General features: G+C 46.3%; 1 protein-coding gene across 12 annotated transcripts in view; it reads right to left on the minus strand.

Moving 5' to 3' along the window:
- Positions 1–21,286, minus strand: part of RYR1 (ryanodine receptor 1) — a 224,394-nt gene that overhangs the window by 121,859 nt on the left and 81,249 nt on the right. For all 12 annotated transcript variants that reach the window (XM_083753557.1, XM_083753554.1, XM_083753553.1 and 9 more), the window contains exons 21-33: positions 20,877–20,981; positions 20,573–20,676; positions 18,611–18,694; positions 16,550–16,709; positions 14,632–14,779; positions 13,557–13,759; positions 11,449–11,623; positions 10,175–10,383; positions 6,082–6,464; positions 3,837–3,969; positions 3,360–3,520; positions 2,199–2,364; positions 761–847 (exon numbers count right to left, since the gene is read on the minus strand). In XM_083753557.1, coding sequence (XP_083609683.1) covers positions 761–847; positions 2,199–2,364; positions 3,360–3,520; positions 3,837–3,969; positions 6,082–6,464; positions 10,175–10,383; positions 11,449–11,623; positions 13,557–13,759; positions 14,632–14,779; positions 16,550–16,709; positions 18,611–18,694; positions 20,573–20,676; positions 20,877–20,981 — 2,118 coding nt within the window. The remainder of the gene's footprint in view (positions 1–760; positions 848–2,198; positions 2,365–3,359; positions 3,521–3,836; positions 3,970–6,081; positions 6,465–10,174; positions 10,384–11,448; positions 11,624–13,556; positions 13,760–14,631; positions 14,780–16,549; positions 16,710–18,610; positions 18,695–20,572; positions 20,677–20,876; positions 20,982–21,286) is intronic.

Genomic DNA, 21,286 nt, shown 5'->3' on the forward strand with positions numbered 1-21,286 from the left:
GCTGGCCAGCTAAGTACTTCCGTTTCTATGTCCAAATAAGTTGACCTGGTTGCTATGGAGACAAAAGGATGGGCCTTCTCCCACTTCAACTGGCTGGATACCATGTGATCCTAGGATGGAGAACAGCAGGTTAAGGGGAGGCTGTTTGTGAGAAGGTTTGGGCTGATGCTGGAAGCTGGAGACACAAAGGCTTGCCTTACTCTGTGCTGTACCCAGAGCTATGGTCTGGGAACTTAATGTGGAGGCAAGATCTGTTGGGGTGTTAATGCTGTGAGGCCTTCCATTCTATGCTAAGGTTGTACTGATATGTCCTGAAGACACCACAGTGTCCATTCACCTTCATTTCAAGGAAACCGAACCCTGGATAAGGGTTGGAGCCCCTCAAGTCCCTCATGGTTCGGCGATTGGGATGTGTGCTAAAACACTACAGTCGTGCCTCTCAAGACGAAATTAATCCGTTCCGCGAGTCTCTTTGTCTAGCGGTTTTTTCGTCTTGCGAAGCAAGCCCATTGGCTTAGCGGCTTAGCGCTATTAGCGGCTTTTAGCAGCTTATCGGCTTAGCGGATAAGCAGATAAGCGGCTTAGAAAAAGGGGGGGAGGAAAAAACTCGCAAGACATTTTCGTCTTGCGAAGCAAGCCCATAGGAAATTTGTTTTGCGAAGCACCTCCAAAACGGAAAACCCTTTCGTCTAGCGGGTTTTCTGTCTTGCGAGGCGTTCGTCTTGCGGGGCACCACTGTATTTGGCTGTTTGGGCCTTACCTTCAGCTTGCCCAGTTCAAACTGGATGACGTTCTGGCTTGTTGGGAGGGCAACGACAGCAGGAAACAGCTTCGTGTTTGGCTCCACCTGCAGTGCGACAGGTGTGTAAGATGACGCAGTAAAACACATAGGAAAAAGGTTTCAACTTGTAACTTTTTCTCCCAATGAATGCTGGGAATTGTGGCATTGCAAGGATGCCCCGTATCCTTTTGCCAGGACGCTGAGTCAGGTCAATATTTTGTTTATTTTTAGTTACAGGTAGGTAGCCGTGTTGGTCTGCCATAGTCGAAACAAAATAAAACAAATAAAATTAAATTTAAAAAAATATCCTTCCAGTCGTACATTAGAGACCAGCTAAGTTAGTTAATCTTCAAGGTGCTACTGGAAGGATTTTGTTTTTGTTTTGTTTTGTTTATTTTTAATGTATTTAAAACAATTATATATACTGGCATTTAGCAATTATTTCAGGGCAGTTTATTTTTTTATTTTTTATTTTTTTATAAGTACATTCAAGCAATTCAGAGAGTATTGGTTCTGCAGTTTCTGACATGCACATACACCTGACATTTTTGGCCACTACGCTAAATCAGACACACCAGGTAAAGTAGTTTAAGTCTGTGGTGTAGGAGAGCCTTTACATGGGTGGTTTCACAGCCCCTGAATCTAGCAGCTATCCAGACACAAGGTGGAAACCTGGAAGGGAGTTAGGGAACCAGGTCAAGTTTAGGGCTCAGAGATGACTGTGGAAGAAAGGGAGCCCATTGTGTCTCAGGCTGAGGGATAGGAGCCGCCAGAGAAATCTGTAAGAGCATCACAGTCTATTGGACCAGAGCCTGAACCCTCACAGACATCTTTCCACGAAGAACCAGATGCTTCCAACTGCACATCACCAGTCTGGTGGTGCAGTGTATGGGAGAGAGGAGACTTGCCCGCCTTTAGAGCAGAGGGTTGGCCCTTAAAGGCTCTGTAGTTCCCCACAAGCCTGGAGGATGTAGTCTGGAGACAGAGGATTATATTGTCCACTCACAACCTTTGCTGGAGCGCTTGGCAACTTTCAACCTGGCTGAAGCTTGCATCGGTTCAGAACATGGCAGGTGCATATAACAGGCATCCTTGACCAAGCTCTAGAAAGAGGACTGTTTTCTGAGAGCCTCACAGGAGAATATAGAAGCTCCAGCCAACAATTCCCCTCTTGTGTGTCTCCAGCGTCGGTGGTTGGAGGTTGAAAATGGAGGTTGCATTAAGTAATCCTTATCAACAGTTTCACATCTACTTTACAATCCCATTTAAAGACTATCTAAAGCCAGCATCCATCCCCACACCTTGTGGTGGCAAGTTCCTTAAATTAAATATGTACTGTATGATGACCACCTCTCTGTACTCCACAGTTTCCTGGAAAATGTGTTCTGCCCTTCCACCCAGAAGGTACCCCACTCACCTGGAAGAAAGTGTTGACCTCTTTCCCGTTGGCTGTAAAGGTCATGAGGCCTGTTGCCAGGTCAACGAGGCAGCCAATCACCAGGTCCACGGTGCTGACCCGAGTCTGCTGGGTACTGGAGACGAAGTCCCCTCCCCACACCATGTAGCAGCTGCTTCGCTTGATGCTACAAAAGGGAGAAACAGTTGAAGAGTCCTTCTGACCAAGACCTTCTTAGGTACCACTAAGCCCTGGAAAGCAAAGCTTCCCCAACCTGGTGCCCTCCACATGTTGCTGAACTACAATTCCCATCACCCCTCTTGTCTGTAGCCTCTTTTCGTGCTCATCCTTTTGCGGAGTAAAGTAATGGGTTCCCAAAACCTAAAACCTGACTGGGTAGTCAGTCTGAAACGGGCCCCAAAATCCGCATTTTTTCCTTCTCCAAGGGAGCATTTCTAAACTGCTTTAGCTTGAGCTCTTGAGCCAAAGCCCAGCTGTATAAACAAGTGCTCAAAGCTCTCTCCTTTATCAGTCCGTGATGCCTAATGAATGGCCTTGTCCATTCCAAAGTGGAGCAGGGATGACGCATCTGGGTCTTATCTTACACTGAGGCACAGACCTTGTCAGCCACCCGGGAACGGCGCCAGGAGTTGGTGACCTCTTGCTCCAAGATAAGAGTATAGGAATAGGAACAGGAACACCCTTTTATGGTCAAGAGTACAGGAAGAGGAACACCCTTTTATGGTTAAGAGTACCAGAGCAGGAACATCTGTGATGTCAACCTGCATGTATAAGCTGACGTGGTTGGATTCCTGGGGAAGGGGGGAGAGGGTGCCTGGAGGATATATATGCTGCATGAAATTTCTCATTTCTTTGGACTTGCTGTGGACTGACCACGCAAGTGCCTTCTGCTATCCGGAGAGCAGAATAAACTCTTTCTCTGAATCAACCTCGGTGTCATTTGACTTCCTCCCTCCCTCCCAGGAACAACGCAGACCCTACCAGTCGGTAAAGTCTAATAAGGCTACAGATCAGTCCTTTTATAAACATTTATGGATGAGCATTTGAGGTCCTTGTTTTATCTTTGTCAGACCTCCTTTCAACCTTCACTCCCAATCAACTAAGACACGGGCCTGAGGAAATGTTTATGACAGACCCAAAGGGAACCCGGCTAGCTCTCACCTGTCGTGGATGTTTCCCTTGTCATCACCCATGGTGACAGTGACGTTGCGCACCTTGGTGAGGTCAAAGTTCATGTCGTGCTGGTGGTAGTCAGGTGTGACCCAGCCTACCCAGACACAGGTAGGCTCCTGGCCCGCAAATATCCGAACCGAGTAGTAATACTGTAAGAAGAAAGGGCTAATGACAAACTGTGGTTCGCTTAAGCTAGGAAGCAATTCCTCCTTTGGTGCAAGTTGACGGAAGAGAGGAGCTATGCGCAGGATTTTTGAACTCAAAACATTTCCCCAAGCATCCCATCTCTGGGAGAAGGCCGCATGCTCTGAAACTGGTCCGTGAATCGTGCTTTAGCTCCACCCAGAAAAAATATACCCTCGACCTGTAGCAAAGCACACCTGAGCACCCCAAAGTAAAGGAGGAATCTGTGCTTCTATCAAGAGATTGCATGCCAAGCCTCACAAAGAGCCAAGTCCTTGTTACCGTTGTGGTGTTCATGATGATCTCGGGGTCATCTCGGTTATCTGGAACCACCTCCTCTTCCAGCCGAGGGACGGTGGGGACAACTGGAGGAGGGCTGATGAAGGTGGTGGCTTTCTTGGCTTTGAACAGGAAACTGGAGACGTGGGAGAGAGGGAGCATGGTCAGAAACGGAAGCTCGCGCTGCATCCAAATAACCAGGCCTCATTCTCCCCAAGGCTGCCATCTTTGTTTTTCTTGGATTAAAGTGCATTACTGACCTGAATGGGACTTACTTCTGAATCAATCCACATTGGACCACCACACTGTTAAACACACAAGGGGCACTTTCACACGGCAGCACACTAGGGCCTTGTCACTGCTTACGCATGAATGTTTTGCAAAGTACCACCCGCATGCCATCATGCTCATACGTCCCGTAGTTTCTCCTAACTTTAATAAATAAACTGAACTCTGCAGTAACTCAGAACAGGGCTTTTAGCATGGCTGCCCCCTGTTCTGTGGAATAGCATTCCTGTTCAGACGCGACAAGGGACGCGGGTGGCGCTGTGGTTTAAACCACAGAGCCTAGGGCTTGCTGATCAGAAGGTCAGCGGTTTGAATCCCCGCGACGGGGTGAGCTCCCGTTGCTTGGTCCCTGCTCCTGCCAACCTAGCAGTTTCAAAGCACACCAGTGCAAGTAGATAAATAGGTACCACTCTGGCAGGAAGGTAAACGGTGTTTCTGTGTGCTGCTCTGGTTCGCCAGAAGCGGCTTAGTCATGCTGGCCACATGTACGCCGGCTCCCTCGGCCAATAAAGCGAGATGAGCGCTGCAACCCCAGAGTCGTCCAAGACTGGACCTAATGGCCGGGGGTCCCTTTACCTTTTACCTCAGACACGAGGTAACAGCTGAAGACATGCTTGTTCAAACAGGATTTCCTAGTAGGACAAATGGGTCTTAAACACCAACGTCCACCTGTTAGGGTTTTAGTCTTCTTTTAAATGCAGTGAGGGGGTCAGTGACTCTGTGCTGGACACCAGGGGGTGGCTTTCTCCCCCTGGCTTACCACACCCTCCAGCCCTAGGAGCCTTCAGAAAGGAGCTGCTGCCCGAAAACCAACTCTTGCTTCATGGAAATGTTGGCTTGCTCTGTTAGTGAGCTGTACTGTTTAGTTACATGTTTTTATATGTCAAATGAACCGTTGATTAATGATGATTAATTTTCTAGTGTGGTGTTGCAGCAAGATTGTATGGCTCACGGTGTATAATTATTGCATCGCTGCGTTTAGTTTCTGAACTGCTTTGAGCACAGATTTACTTGCAGATGTAATGTGCAATGTGTAATGTACTTTTAAATGTGATTTAAAAGTAAAACAACGACCTGCGGTTTTGTGCTTTTAACTGTTTCAAAAATTGCCTTAAGCAGTTGGTTTGGAAGGCCATCCTATATTATCTTCCCATTTGATAGAGATTTGCCATTCCTGCAGAAAATCCGATATATAAAACAAACGTGCCACATAAAGGTTAAATCTGAATTAATTGGGGGGGGGGGGAGGGATGAGGTGGCAATCTCATGGGAAGCCAAGCACACTGTTGCATGCTCTTTGGAGCCAAGTTGGGATATACCTACAGGACCGCTTTTCCCGGTATGCCCCACGGAGGACCTTAAGGTCTATAAATAGCAACATCCTAGTGGTCCCGGGCCCTAAGGAAGTCAGATTAGCCTCAACCAGAGGCAGGGCCTTTTCAACACTGGCTCCCGCCTGGTGGAACGCTCTGTCTCATGAGACCAGGGCCCTGCAGGATCTGATTTCTTTCTGCAGGGCCTGTAAGACAGAGTTGTTCCACCTTTGGCTTAGAATCAATTTGACTCCTTCCCCCTCTTTCTTTTCTTTTTTCCTTTCTCCTCCTGTGATGAGGCTGCATTTTAATGTTTTAATATTGTATTTTAATCTTGTTTTTAAGTTGTATTTCAATCAACTTGTTTTTATGATTGGTTGTTAGCTGCCCTGAGCCCGGTCTTGGCTGGGGAGGGCAGGGTATAAATAAAATTTATTATAATAAATTATAATAATATTATTATATGTATTATATATGTATTATATGTATTATAATGTATAATAATAATAATAATAATGTAATACCATAGGCAGGAAGGTGCTGAAGGAAAGCCATCTGAGGTCAGTGGGGCGCACCCCACGCACCCCAGGCGAGCACCTGCAACGGGCAAGAAGCCTTTTCTCCCCATGCCCCAACCCAGCCCTCACCCTCGCTTGGTCTTGCCCTTTTCCGTCGAAGCATCCTTTTCGTTCTCGGCCTTGGCGGCCTCCTTGGGGGGCTCCTTAGGCGCGGCTGACGGAGCGGGGCCTTGCTTCTCCTTCTCGGCCTCTTCGGCCTCCTTGGGGCTGGCGGTCTTCTTCAGCTGCTCGTATTCCGAGTCGAGGTCGACGTCTTTGACCTCGTCCTCGGGGATGGTGAGGGCGTGCGTGAGGGGAGTGGTGCCCGCCGTGACCTTGAACTTCTCATCGAACTCCACGGGCATGCTGAGCCGAAGGAAGAGGAGCTCCACCACGGCGTTCTGCGAGCCGAACGTCCGGTGTGTCATCTTCAAGCACGGAGGGTTGTCCACAGTGCCGTCGATCCGGGACACCTGAAAATGGAGCACAGGGTGGCACGGGTTCACCTTACGGTTTCTCTTTTGCACAAGTCACCTGCGACCAAATCCGCATCCTTACCTGGTCCTGTGCCTAGAAACGCGGCACAAAAGGAAGTCAAGATGAGCCCTCTGAAAGTACCAACCATAAAAAAAAAATGACATCCCTAAGGATAAAAAGGAATGTATTCCTTTATGCAACCGCAGATGCCAGTATCGTAGCGGCAAAAAATTGGAAAACGGATAAAATACCAGAGTTATTAGAATGGAGACATTTTAATGTATTTTTAATCTTTGTCGGAAGCCGCCCAGAGTGGCTGGGGAAACCCAGCCAGATGGGCAGGGTACACATAATAAATTATTACAGTGGTACCTCGGGTTAAGTACTTAATTCGTTCCGGAGGTCTGTTCTTAACCTGAAACCGTTCTTAACCTGAGGTACCACTTTAGCCAATGGGACCTCCCGCTGCCGCTGCGCCACCACTGCTCAATTTCTGTTCTCATCCTGAAACAAAGTTCTTAACCCGAGGTACTATTTCTGGGTTAGCGGAGTCTGTAACCTGAAGTGTATGTAACCTGAGGTACCACTGTATTATTATTATATTAATATTAACCCCTTGGTAGCTCTGGCTCAGTGCTCCTCTTGGCAAGCAGACATGGCTGCTTCCCTCAGACACAGCCAAGGGTTCCCTCTCTCCCTGACTCTGTGCATGCCGCTATTTGCCTCTCTCTGGAGCTCCATAACAACGCCAATTCCTGTATTCTCCAAGGTCCTGATCCCTTTTCACCAACATGGCTTTGTCATATACCTTAAGGGCCTTCTCCCTCACGTTGTCTCTCCATGTTGAGGCAACAAGCCTGGAATCTTCCTCTGTCTCTCCTTACATTTACCTCAGAAACCAGCCTCCCTCCTATCCTCCTCACAGGGCTCAAATTTTGAAGTGGACTGGCCTCCATTTTTAAAATTATATATATATATATATAAATAGGGACAGCCATATAAGCACTCCCCCCGTGACTTACTCTTTTTTATTATTTTATTTTATTTATGATTTTCAGTTTTACACATTTCAATGATTCCACAGTCATTTCAAAACCTGACTTCCTCCCCCCTCTTTCTGCGGTTCCTTAAATTTATGTTTAATATCTTCTGCTTATCCAAATTAATTTGTTTCATTTATACATCTACTTTAAATAAATATTCTTATAAAACTGCAGGTTATTACAATAATCCTGCGAGTTCTTATCTGTTTGCAGTTTGTTTGTAAATATTCAACAAACCATTTCCATTCTTTTATAAAAAGTTTGTTATCTTGATTTCTTATTTTTCCAGTAGGTTTCGCCACCCCATGAACTCACTCATCATCATGACTGGGCTATATAGGCTCGCCTTATAATTTTGGTTCTATGTTACCACATCTCTGCAATTTGCTTTTTTAAAAAACTGAATATTCTCCGTGTGTGGTTCTGCTTTTGCTTTGTATGGTTATGTGTTTGTTTTATCATCAACCTATGTACCAATTTAAAAAAACACATTAAAATAATACATATGATGGAATGTGATATCGAAATAGAAAAGAGAATTCTTACAAAATAGTAATGATAAATTAAAGCAAGATGTTTAATATAAAGGAAAATATGGAGAAGTCAAAGATTCGTGTAGAAAGCACAAAGTTGAAATTATATGTATCTTTTGTGATATCTTTACTGGAATGAGTGAAATTAAGATGCCTACATGTTGTATAAATGGAAAATGAATAATAAAGAATTTATGGACTATGCAGAATTGGATAAATTAACAGGAAGGATTTGAAACCTGCGGGACCAGAGATTCTTAGAAGACTGGAGTAAATATATGAACTATTTGAAAAGCAATTGTAATGAACAGATTACGCTAGTAGGACTGGAAGAGGTATGGTAAGGAGGACTATTTGAAATATTACAAGTAAGATTATGAGGAGAATTATTAGTTAATGATCATTAAGAGTAATAGAGAAATTAAGAAATGCAGAACAAGTGATAAAGAACGGAAAATCATCAGAGGTGTTGACGGAAGCCTAAAATATTGTATAAGATAAGAAGTTATGTTTTATGATTTTTGGAATGATATGTTTAAAGAACTAATAAAAATGTGTGTGTGTGTGTGTGTAATAATAAAGCATTTAAATAAAAAAGGGGGGGAAATCATTCCTCAAGTTGCCTCACATTCCCACCCTCCAAGCTTTCATTCTGCCAAAGTATGCCCTCTGAAGTGAAGCGAAGGAAGTTTTCGCTCTTTTCCTCACAAACTGGGCCTCTAGAATGTTCTAGAATGTTCTCTGCAGGCATCGCTCTGCAAATCCCGTCTCTCTGGGGTGTCCCTTCCCCCCCAGGCCTCAGTTCGCGCAAGCTGATAACTGCTTGTACACTAAAGGAATGGGTGATAAACAAGAATTATGTTTGTCTTATGTTGATGATATGCTTTACTCTACAAAAAGTGACCAGCAAGTGGAAAAGTTTGCAGAACAACTAAGAAAGGAATTTAAAGTATGAGATTTGGGTCCAGTAAAAATTATCTCGGTCTAGAAATTCAAAGAACAAACGATGGAAGTTTTTTGTTGAGTCAAAAAGACAAAATAATGGAGTTACTTGAAAGAAACAAGATGCAAAACTGCAAGGGAGTAAAAACCCCAATGGAAATAGGATTTTTCAAGAATGAAGGAGAATGCACAGAACCTGTAAATCCTGAAATGTACCATTCAATAGTTGGAAGTTTATTATACATTTCATTGTGGAACAGACCAGATTTAAGTTATGCAGTTGGAATACTGAGCAAACTAGTAAGCTGTCCCACAGAAAATGCCTGGAAAGGTTTAAAACGTATTTTCCGGTATTTAAAGGAAACACTTGATTATTGTTTGAGATTACCATCTTCAGGGTCTACAAAATTGCAGTGTTACATTGACAGTGATTGGGCCAACCTGCCTGATAGAAAATCAATTTCTGGAATGGTATTTCAATCTGGGGATTCCTTGATAGGTTGGAAGTCCAAAAAGCAAGGTATCGTGGCCACATCTTCAACAGAGGCTGTATACTATGCTTTATCAGAGTTGTGTAATGAAATAAAAAATTTTGTTCAGATCCTCAAGGATTTAGATATACAATGTGATTATCCAGTTCAAATATGGGAAGACAATCAAGCCGTAATAACTTTGGCTGGGTCTGAGCAGTTTAGAAACAAATCCAAACATTTAGAAATTAAATATCAAAATGTGGCTGAAAATGTGAAGCGAAACATGATAATGCTGAAGTATTGTGAGAGTATGCAAAATGTGGCTGATATATTGACAAAAGCACTAACTTTTGAGAAACATGCACAACTAGTGACAAAATTAGGAATTGTTGTGCGTGATGTGTAAATATGTTCTGTAAATGTTTAAAGTACTGTTGTTTCTGTTTGAATGAGAGGGGGTCTTGGGGGACATTCGGCACAGAAATATGTGTGCATACCTTTAAGAAGTTTCTGTGATTAATTGGCTGCAGCTGGCCGTTGCTATAAAAAGAAAAAAGCTGAGTTTTGTAGCCTGCCTGGAGGAATAACACCCACCAGAGTTTGTGTTTATTGTTTAGTAATAAAGTTTTCGTTTACTTTGGGTTTTTACACCTATGTCTCCTGGAGTCACTCTGTCCTCTGCCACCAGCTGGAAATCCCCCTCCAACAAGCTCACCTCATAATGTGGGTGCTCCGTGGGCACCGTGGAGAACTGGGGCAGGCTCTTGCTGAACCACATGGTGATGTCCCGCTTCATGTTGATGGCGAAGGGCTCAAAGCCTTCTTGCAGGCCGCAGATGGTGAAGTAGCGCAGGCTGCTGACATCCTGGCCCAGGTTGAGGCGCCCCACCTGGGACAAGCCCAAGCTGCACACCGGGATGAAACCTGCAAAGCCACACGGGGGGAGGGAATTAAAAACCCAGTTTTCTCGGAGCCTATCACTACAGCTCATCGGTCTGTCCAGAGCTGCTTTGGATTAATGTTAATTATCACACGGCTCAAGGAAAGACACAAGCACAGAATTTGGTACCGGGCTGGGTGCTGAGTTCTGCATCCAGGGATGTAGGAACGGGGGGCGCGGGGGAATCCGCCCCAGGTACCATCATGGAGGGGGGGTAACAAATTATCAAGGAACAATTACTGCCCTACTAAAGGTAAAGGTAAAGGAACCCCTGACCATTAGGTCCAGTTGTGGCCGACTCTGGGGTTGTGGTGCTCATCTCGCTTTACTGGCCGAGGGAGCCGGCATACAGCTTCCGGGTCACGTGGCCAGCAGGACTAAGCCACTTCTGGTGAAACCAGAGCAGCGCACGGAAATGCCATTTACCTTCCCGCCAGAGTGGTACCTATTTATCTACTTGCACTGTGCTTTCGGACTGCTAGGTTGGCAGGAGCAGGGAGCGAGCAACGGGACCTCACCCTGCCACGGGGATTCAAACCGCCAACCTTCTGATCGGCAAGGCCTAGGCTCTGTGGTTTAACCCACAGCACCACCCGCGTCCTACTAGAGCAGATCTTAAAAAACCTTTTTTGAAAATGCCTGCTCCAAAAGGTCTTATCTTACTACGCTAGGGATTATACAGCTATATATGAAATTTCATGCGTATCAGTTAAGATCTTGACCACTTTTGGTAAACCACTTTTTGGTAAACCACCGGATCCAGACCCTGGGCCTTAGTTGGCCTACCCATGCACTAGAGCAGCCTTTCTCAGCTTGTGGGTCCCCAGATGTTGTTGAACTACAACTCCCATCCCCCCTAGCTAGCAAGGCCAGAGCTCAGGGATGATGGGAGCTGTAGTCCAACAACACCTGGGGACCCACAGGTTGGGAACCGCTGAACTAGAGTATTCTATTCTCCTTGTAGCTGACAAAGAAACCCTGCAAGTTCTTCATGTGGCCCATGAGCAAAAAAGAAAAGAAAAGAGAGAGAACCTGAGTCCTCTACTTACCGTCCCCGATCTCAATATCTTTGAAGGCCAACTCTGACCCCGAATCGCTGATCAGCATCTCCCCATTGAGCGTGAACATGATATTGTTGTCGGTGAGGTCTATCATGCAGCCCACCACGTCCCCCGGTTGCCACGGGCGGCCAAAAGGCTCGCTGCCCACATGCCAGCGCTGGCCCTGAAGGATAGGAGGTTGGGAAAAGGGGGAAGGATCAGGTAACAGGTAGCAGGAAGGGGAGACATAAAGAAGGACTTGGCTAGCGGGGTCCACCCCCCAGCATGAGGGGGGGTGCAGCCATAGCTGTCAACTTACAGATTTGAAAATAAGGGACCAGCAGCCTCGAAAATAAGGGATCAGCAGCCAAAATAAGGGATCAACAATTACTTTGATAAAATACATATTTTGCTGCGTGCAAATGGCTATAGATACCTATTAGGTCCATAAATCACCAAATACCATATACTCAACACAAAAAAGCAACAATTTGTTGTTGACAAAGGACAGCTGGACATAGAAAGGGCCCCATTACCTTCAGTAGCTTATTTAAGGGACATCATCAATAAGGGACAGCAGCGGGACATGGCGCTGGGATAAGGGACTGTCCCGCCAAATAAGGGACGCTTGACAGCTATGGGCGTAGCATACATTTAAAGAGCTCCGACAGCACTTTTAAACAGTCGTCACAGCTTCCCCCAAGGAATTCTGGGACCTGCCATTTGTTAAGACCCTGAACGGCAACTTAAGGTAGCATTTGGGAGAGACCCAAATTCTGAAGGGCTGTTGCCTGTCAGTGCGGACAACAGTGAACTAAATGGAGGAATAGTCTTACTTGGGCCATGTCTGACACACATTTAAAAAACACATGATACAACTTTAAACAGTTATGGCTTCCCCCTAAAGAATTCTGGGAGCTAAGGGTGTGGAGAGTTGTTGGAAGACCCTGTTCACCTCAAAGAGCAGGGGTCAGCAAACTTTTTCAGTAGGGGGCTGGTCCACTGTCCCTCAGACCTTGTGGGGGGCCGGACTATATTTTTTGGGGGGGAAATGAATGAATTCCTATGCCCCACAAATAACCCAGAGATGCATTTTAAATAAAAGGACACATTCTACTCATGTGAAAACACCAGGCAGGTGCCATAAATAACCCAGAGATGCATTTTGAAGAAAAGGACACATTCTACTCATGTAAAAACACACTGATTCCTGCACTGTCCAGGGGCTGGATTTAGAAGGCAGTTGGGTCAGATCTGGCCCCCGGGCCTTAGTTTGCCTACCCATGTCAAAGAGCCACAATTTCCAGAGTGTTTTAACCACCAGTCGCTCTTCCAAGGAGCTCCAGAAAAAGTACGGTACCTCTGAGAGAATAGGGAGCCTCTTAATAACTCTCAGCGCCTCTAACAAACTACAGCTCCCATAATTCTTTGGGCGAAGTCATGACTGTTTTTTTTTTAAAGTAATATTTATTAAAGTTTCCACAAGAAAAAAGTTACAAAAATGATAAAAAGAAACACAAAAAAAACAAACACTAGAAAAAAACAAATTAAAAACAAATCCCTCTTTCTATATCTTACAGTTCATTTACTTATTTTCATGACTTCCTCACACCTCCCTTTTTTGTATTCCAATTCAAATAGTTAGTTCAGCAAATCCATACCCTCTCTGTTTTCTCTTAGTACTTTGTCTTCACATATTATAATTTCGAAGTTTCATCTAATATCAATCCATTTTTACATATTCCTTTTAACCTTATTGCTAAGACCACTTCGTTTCATTCCAACATCAGTTTACTATTCAATAATTTTACAGTGTTTCTGTAAATAATATTTAAATTTCTTCCAATCTTCTTCCACCAACTCTTCTCCCTGGTCTCGGATTCTGCCAGTCATTTCCACCAATTCCATATAGTCCATTACTTTCATCTGCCATTCTTCCAGGGTGGGTAGATCTTGTGTCTTCCAATATGACTGTTTAAAGCACCACAGTGGGGTGGACTAGAGGACCCCTGGGATCCCTCCCAACGCTACAATCCTACAATTCTATTCTAAAGTGGCATCACAGAGCTTTAGACGTATGGTGCAAATGGGGCCGTAGTTCATCCCCTCTGACTCACCCGGTGTCCGTTGAAAACGTAGGAAAGCTCATCCGCTCCCAGTTCCACGTCGGGCCGCACGTTGGGTCGTGCCCACCCTACTCGCATCTCTCCCGTTGTGACGGCCTCAAATTCAAAGTACCATTTGCCTGATTTCACTGCGTAGAACTGTTCGGCGCGGAAAATGCGGACCTTCTCTGATCGGCCCTTGGTCAGCTCCTGACCTGTTGAGGAGGCCCAGGAAGAAGTGAGGACATACAATGGTGATGTTGCCTGCTTACAGATCTACAGGCTCTGTCACCCTGTTCTGTTCACTCTCCTCTAGGCAGAGAGCCCAGTCACACGTTCAGATGGATCACATAGCCCTGAGTATCTGAGATTCTACAACTCCAGGCTGCAGATGGGAGTCCAGATTGTTCTCCCTGACATCAGAATTTCCCCATATTTGGAATACGAGCATGTCAGGGACAAGATTTTAGCTTAAACTTGTTTTTGCGTGCCAGCTTTCTGCAAGCAGAAAGGTAATGCAGGTAGAAAACTAGAATGCCAGGAAGAAAGCTGAGTTAGAATTCCTCCTCTTTAAATTTGGGGGTTTTGTGCATAAGGAGATTTAAAAAGAAATACAGGGAAAGCAAACCTGCAATTCCACTCTTCTGCAGTCTCAGGTAGCACATTCTGCTACATTTATTTATTTGAAATATGATCTTAAAACATTCTAAACCTTTGCCTTTCCAGCTCAAATGCGCCTCCCCCAGACGTTGTTTATAATATCCCTGCAATAAATAAATAGAAGCAGCTTCATATTAGTTAATCAATGGCCCAGGCAACTAAAACCATCTAAAGCTGTCATTGAAAATAGAGGAGAGGTGGCGTCAAACAAATAATTCTGGAAGGGTTTAATGGAAACGAGGCACCACCACCCAAAAGGCTCTGCCCCCAGCCACCAACCACCTAGGCTCCAAAGGCACCGAGAGCACGGCTTTCGATAACTGTCTCATTAGCCAGACAGGCCTGTGTGCCTCTCCTAGCTGTACTGCCTGCTCTTATGAGCTCTTCCTCTAAGACTGGCAGAAGAGCAAACTCGGGGGGAGCTCACTGGCTTCCTGGTCTGGTGGTTCGATGTTGTATCCATAGCCGATTAGGGTGCGGACCGCTTCGCGCAGGCTGTCCCGGTTCGTTTTCTTAGTTCTCTCATCTAGCAGGCTGTAGGGCACCAGGCGGGGGTTGCGTTTGTTTTTGATGTCCTAAGAAGGGCACAGCAGAAAACACACTCGTAAGACAGGCCCGTTTCCCAAAACCACACCCACCTGTCCATCAGCTGGCATCCGCAGGTGATGTCAACTGATGAGCGGGTAAAGATAGGGCTCAATCCTGCTGGGTGCTGCTTCGCCGGTGCAGGGGACGTGCTGTTGAAGCAGACCCCTCTCCCACCGCACAGCTCAACTTTGATGGGTGGACTGGATCGCACCCCTATTAGTCACCTGACGTCATCATGACGTCAGAGGACAGGCAGGAAAGTTGGATGGGTGGAGAAAACCATTTGGCCCACTGAGCCAAGAAGGTTCCCCATCCCTGGTATGCTCCACACAACATAAACACAGGTATCCTTTATGTTGAACAAAGTATGCCTGACTAGAAAGGTGGAAGGAGCAAAACAGAGGACTCAGGAATCCTGGCTCACAGCTTCTCTTTCTGGCTTGAGTCAGAACATCTGACTCCTGTGACACAATGACCATTACATTTTTCTTTTTCTTTTTTCTTTTTAATTTATACCCCGCCCTCCCTGGCCAGAGCCGGGCTCAGGGCAGCTAACACCAGTAAAATTACAATACAGTGGTACCTCGCAAGACGAATGCCTCGTAAGACGAAAAACTCGCAAAACGAAAGAGTTTTTCATTTTTAAGTTTGTTTCCTTTGTCTTGCAAGTTTGTTTCCTTTTTCTTAAAACCGTGCATTCACTTCGAGGAGCAACTCATAGCACGCGGTGCGGTAGCCTTTTTTGAGGTTTTTGAAGACTTTGGTGATTTTTGAAGCTTTTCCAAAGTCCGTGCTTTGCAAGACGAAAAAATCGCAAGACGAAAAAACTCGCGGAACGAATTAATTTCGTCTTGCGAGGCACCACTGTAAAAACATAATAGGGGAGGGGGGAAAACCAATTTAAAATTCAGGTTAAAAATGAAATTTAAAATGCAGCCTCATTTTAATAATAGCCCATAGATCAATACCATAAGGGGAGGGAAACATAAGGGTCAGACTGAGTCCAAACCAAAGGCCAGGCAGAACAGCTCTGTCTTGCAAGCCCTGCGGAAAGATATCAAGTCCTGCAGGGCCCTAGTCTCTTGTGACAGAGCGTTCCACCAAGTTGGGGCCAGTACTGAAAAGGCCCTGGCCCTAGTTGAGACCAATCTAACCACCTGCGACCTGGGACCTCCAAAATGTTGTCATTTGTGGACCTTAAGGTCCTCCGCGGGGCATACCAGGAAAGGCGGTCCCGTAGGTACGTGGGTCCTAGGCCGCATAGGGCTTTAAAGGTCAAAACCAGCACCTTAAACCTGACCCTGTTCTCCACCGGGAGCCAGTGCCATTGGTAAAGCACTGGATGAATGTGATCCCGCGGCATTCTGCACCCGCCGGAGTTTCTGGGTCAGCTTCAAGGGCAGCCCTGCGTAGAGCGAGTTACAATAATCAAGCTTGGAGGTGACCGTTGCATGGATCACTGTGGCCAGATCAGGGCGAGAAAGGTAAGGGACCAACTGCTTAATAGGGCAGAGATGGGAAAATGCCACCTTGCTGTAGCTGCAACCTGCTCCTCCATGGAAAGGGAGGCGTCAAAGGTTATACCCAAGCTCTTGACAGAAGGCGCTGGCACTAATTGAGCCCCTGCAAGAGATGGGAGTTGGCCACCTCTGGTTTAACTTTAAGCTTTCCTTCCTCCCCCGTCACCTAGAACCCTGCCATATTCTGGGTTGTAGCCTTTGCTAAGCATCACTCTCATGCCAACTGGTATACCATACCTGCACAACACTATAGGTCCAGCCCTGCTGGACACGATCTCTTGCCCAGACATTGTGCCCATTCTCTGCCAGTTTGTCCACCAGGGTGTTCTGGGCCGGAGTTAACTTGATGTGGTTGAGATCCAGCGGCGCTGGTTTGTAGCCATTGGACATCATGTACCTGTCAAGAGGATCAAAGCAGGGCTTTAGAGCAAGGCAAACGCCCCCCAAAGCCTTTCTTTCCACCTGTTCGCTGCCACTGAGCTATTTGGGACAGCATTCCCCTCGCCTTCACCAGCTCATTTGCCCATCTGGACAAATAAACAATTCTGTATCTGCTCGGTGGGGAAACAGGCCAGCAAATCAACTGTCCCGTCTCCAATGGTAAGCCAACATTGCATAGCCAGGGCTGCAATTCATAATTCTGCACCAAGCACTCCCACCAAAGCCAGTTCTTTGCACGTTTGTGTTCCTCATCAGCCTGGATGGTAAACAGAGCAAAGGGATGGGCAGCTGGTAAAAGCCGCAAGGCTGCATTTTGTAACACTCTTAAGGCAGAACAGACTCTGTAGGTATCAGGTAGCACCAAGAACTAGTCTTTCATATATTTTACGTGCTGGGATTATTAGTGTACCTGGATGACTTTGTATTGTTTAAACTTATGCCAATGAAAGGCAACAACACAGTACTGGGAAGGAGTCTCTTAGCAATTTTTAACTGGAGATGCCAGGGATCAAAAATGTACGTAACTTGACCCTCTAAAGATGGGGTGGTGGCCATGAAGTTGGGTGGTTTTACAAAAGGATTGGATAAATTCACAGAGGGTAAGTGGCATCTAGGCACAATGGCTATCTTCTACGGCCACTGTTGGAGGCAGCAATGTCTGAATACAAGTTTCTGGGAATCATAATAATAATAATAATAATAATAATAATAATAATAATAATTTATTTATACCCCTCCCATCTGGCTGGGTTTCCCCAGCCACTCTGGGCGGCTTCCTATGAAGTATTAAAATACAGTGGTCTGTTAAACATTAACAGCTTCCCTAAACAGGGCTGCCTTCAGATGTCTTCTAAAAGTCTGGTAGTTCTTCTCTTTGACATCTGACAGGAGGGTGTTCCACAGGGCGGGTGCCACTACTGAGAAGGCCCTCTGCCTGGTTCCCTGTAACTTGGCTTCTCTCAGTGAGGGAACCGCCAGAAGGCCCTCAGTGCTGGACCTCAGTGTCCAGGCAGAACGATGGAGGTGGAGACGCTCCTTCAGGTATACTGGGATGAGGCCATTTAGGGCTTTAAAGGTCAGCACCAACACTTTGAATTGTGCTCGGAAACATACTGGGAGCCAATGTAGATCTCTCAGGACCGGTGTTATGTGGTCTCGGCGGCTGCTCCCAGTCACCAGTCTAGCTGCCTCATTCTGGATTAGTTGCAGTTTTAGGGTCACCTTCAAAGGTAGCCCCACATAGAGCGCATTGCAGTAGTCCAAGCGGGAGATAACCAGAGCATGCACCACTCTGGCGAGACAGTCCGCGGTCAGGTAGGGTCTTAGCCTGCATACCAGATGGAGCTGGCAGACAGCTGCCCTGGACACAAAACTGACCTGCGCCTCCATGGACAACGGTGAGTCCAAAATGACTCCCACCTGGTCCCTCAGGGGCACAGTTACCCCATTCAGGAGCAGGGAATCCCCCACACCAGCCCACCCCCTGTCCCCCAAAACAGTACTTCTGTCTTGTCAGGATTCAACTTCAATCTGTTAGCTGCCATCCATCCTCCAACCGCCCTCCAACAAGACGGCTTTCCATGGGCAACTGGTTGGCTGCTGTGGGAACAGGCTGCTAAACTAAATGGGTGACTGGCCCAATCTTCTCCAGTCAGATGGGTGGGGTACAAATGATAAAATCATTGTTGTTGTTGTTATTCTCTTATGTAAGCAGAACATGTGCTCATCACTGAGCTACAGACCCTTCCAAATGTCAGAGGGGCGATCGAAGGTAACCTTGCCAGCAAACCAACACACACACATGTATTTAGAGCTATACTTTGGCCTCTGCCTGGAGGCAGCGACCAGCCCACCTACGTTTTGGGGAGCTTTGTCTTCTTGAGGTTCTCTTCAGCTTTCTCATCTGCCATCCCCACATGGCAGCCCAGAGCTAGCAAGGTCCTGCAGGGGACAGAGCAAGGGTTAAACAAACTCTGCTGTGTCCTTACCAGCCACATTCCTTTCCACCTCTCATCTCAGTCAGCAACCCTGAATCAGTGACGGCTGATTTTCAGTTTCACGGGGAATTCAAAGCGAAAGAGACTACTGAATCAGAGTTCAATTTACCGGCAGTACCATCTGTCAAATACGAAGCTGGTATGTGTGTGTGTGTATAGAAAGCTGGGTTCGTGATAGGGACAGAATGATCTGTCAGCTTTTGTTCTCTCAGCTTCTCATTTTCCCAGTCTTAAATTCCATTCCCCACATTGCCATTTCTTTTAAAAAACCACAGTCATGAAAATTCATCAGCGCTCCAGTGTAAATTTCACCTGATAAACACGCTCTTATATGCAGTCTTGACAAAGGTGCACATTTCTGCAAGCCGTTTTCCCGTAATGAAATGCAGCCTTGTGTGTTATTTTCACCAACACCTTTGTTTTCATGCACGCTCTAATGCACACATTTTTGTAACCCAAGGGACTGCAGCCTTCTACAGAGAACAGGTTTCCCACCTCTGCTCTAAGACATATCCTCTGTTTTTCTATGTTTTTCTCAGTTCCTCTCTGTTTCCTTTTCTGGTCCCTGACACTGCCAGGACCGTTTTTCCATTGCCAACCACATGGGTAGGCAAATAAGGCCCGGGGGCCAGATCCAGCCCAATAGCCTTCTAAATCTGGCCCATGGACAGTCCGGGAATCAGCGTGTTTTTACATGAGTAGAATGTGTGGTTTAATTTAAAATGCATCTCTGGGTTATTTGTGGGCTGCCTGGTGTTTTTATATACAGTGGTACGTCGGGTTAAGAACTTAATTCGTTCTGGAAGTCCGTTCTTAATCTGAAACTGTTCTTAACCTGAAGCACCACTTTAGCTAATGGGGCCTCCCGCTGCCACCGCACCACTGGAGCACGATTTCTGTTCTCATCCTGAAGCAAAGTTCTTAACCTGAGGTACTATTTCTGGGTTTGCGGAGTCTGTAACCTGAAGCGTCTGTAACCTGAAGCGTATGTAACCCAAGGTACCACTGCATATAATAATAATAATAATAATAATAATAGTAGTAGGAGTAGTGCTGGGAATTGTAGCTCCACGAGGGGTAAACTACACTTCCATGACTCTTTTAGAGAAGCCATGTGCTTTAAAGGTAAGGTGTAGATGAAGCGTCTGTAACCCGAGGTACCACTGTAGTAGAAGGTGTCCTTTTATTTAAAATACATCTCTGGGTTATTTGTGGGGCATAGGAATTTCTTCACATTTTTTCCTTCAAAATATAGTCCGGCCCCCCACAAGGTCTGCGGGACAGTGGACCAGCCCCCTGCTGGAAAAGATTGCTGACCCCTGGCCTGCTGTTTTATCCTGCCCCCTGACCTACAAATGCAGAATGGATACAGTGGTGCCTCGCAAGACGAAAAGAATCCGTTCCGCAATTCTCTTCGTCTAGCGGTTTTTTCGTCTTGCGAAGCAAGCCCATTGACAGCTTAGCGGATTAGCGCTATTAGCGGTCTAGCGGCTTTTAGCGATCAGCTGTTAAGCGGCTTATCAGCGGATCAGCTGTTAAGCGGCTTATCAGCGGATCACCTGTTAAGCGGCTTAGCAACTTAGGAAAAGGGGGGAAAGCGGAAAAAAAACCCGCGGGAACTCGCAAGATTTTTTCGTCTTGCGAAGCAACCCCATAGAGAAATTCGTTTAGCGAAGCGCCTCCAAAACGGAAAACCCTTTCGTCTAGCGGGTTTTCCGTCTTGCGTGGCATTCGTCTTGCGGGGCACCACTGTACCTACCCTACCCCCCACCCCAAAAGCTGACCCACTTGAATTGAGCTTGCTTCTCCACCACCAACTCACTTGAGTGTCTCTCCCGACATCTGCAGGTTGTAATTGCGTTCTGGTTCGGGCAGGCTGTGGAAATCCAGCAGACACGGGTGCAAGCGCTTGTTGTCATCCCGGATCTGAAAAGGGGGCAGAGGCACGGAATGTAATTCAATTACCCCTGTCCTCCCTCACTTGCCACGACTAAAGGTTCACAGGCCCAACTCAAGCTTGTTTTTGGTGAGTTGGGGGAGAAGGAAACGGCACTTTCCCAACCTATATATTAATTGGGGGGTGGGGTGGGGAACAGGAGTCCCATTGGTGGGCACCGAACACTCACGGGGCCATATGTCCACCCTTGCTCGATGCGAGTCAAAGCCCAAAGTTCATGGATGTTCTCTGCCAGTTTCTCCCGAATCCGCTCAAGATGGGGGGGCAGTACAATCTGCAGAAAAGGAAAAGAGGAAAGTTAGCAAGGAGATGAGGCACAGGTGTGATTCCTAACTACCTATATTTTCCCAGTAGTGATGTATGGAAGTGAGAGCTGGACCATAAAGAAGGCTGATCGCCGAAGAATGGATGCTTTTGAATTATGGTGCTGGAGGAGACTCTTGAGAGTCCCATGGACTGCAAGAAGATCAAAACTCTCCATTCTGAAGAAAATCAGCCCTGAGTGCTCACTGGAAGGACAGATCCTGAAGCTGAGGCTCCAAGACTTTGGCCACCTCATGAGAAGAGAAGACTCTCTGG

The sequence above is a fragment of the Podarcis gaigeae genome (assembly GCF_964106915.1).
Source record: "Podarcis gaigeae genome assembly, chromosome: 8".
NCBI classification, from domain to species: domain Eukaryota; kingdom Metazoa; phylum Chordata; class Lepidosauria; order Squamata; family Lacertidae; genus Podarcis; species Podarcis gaigeae.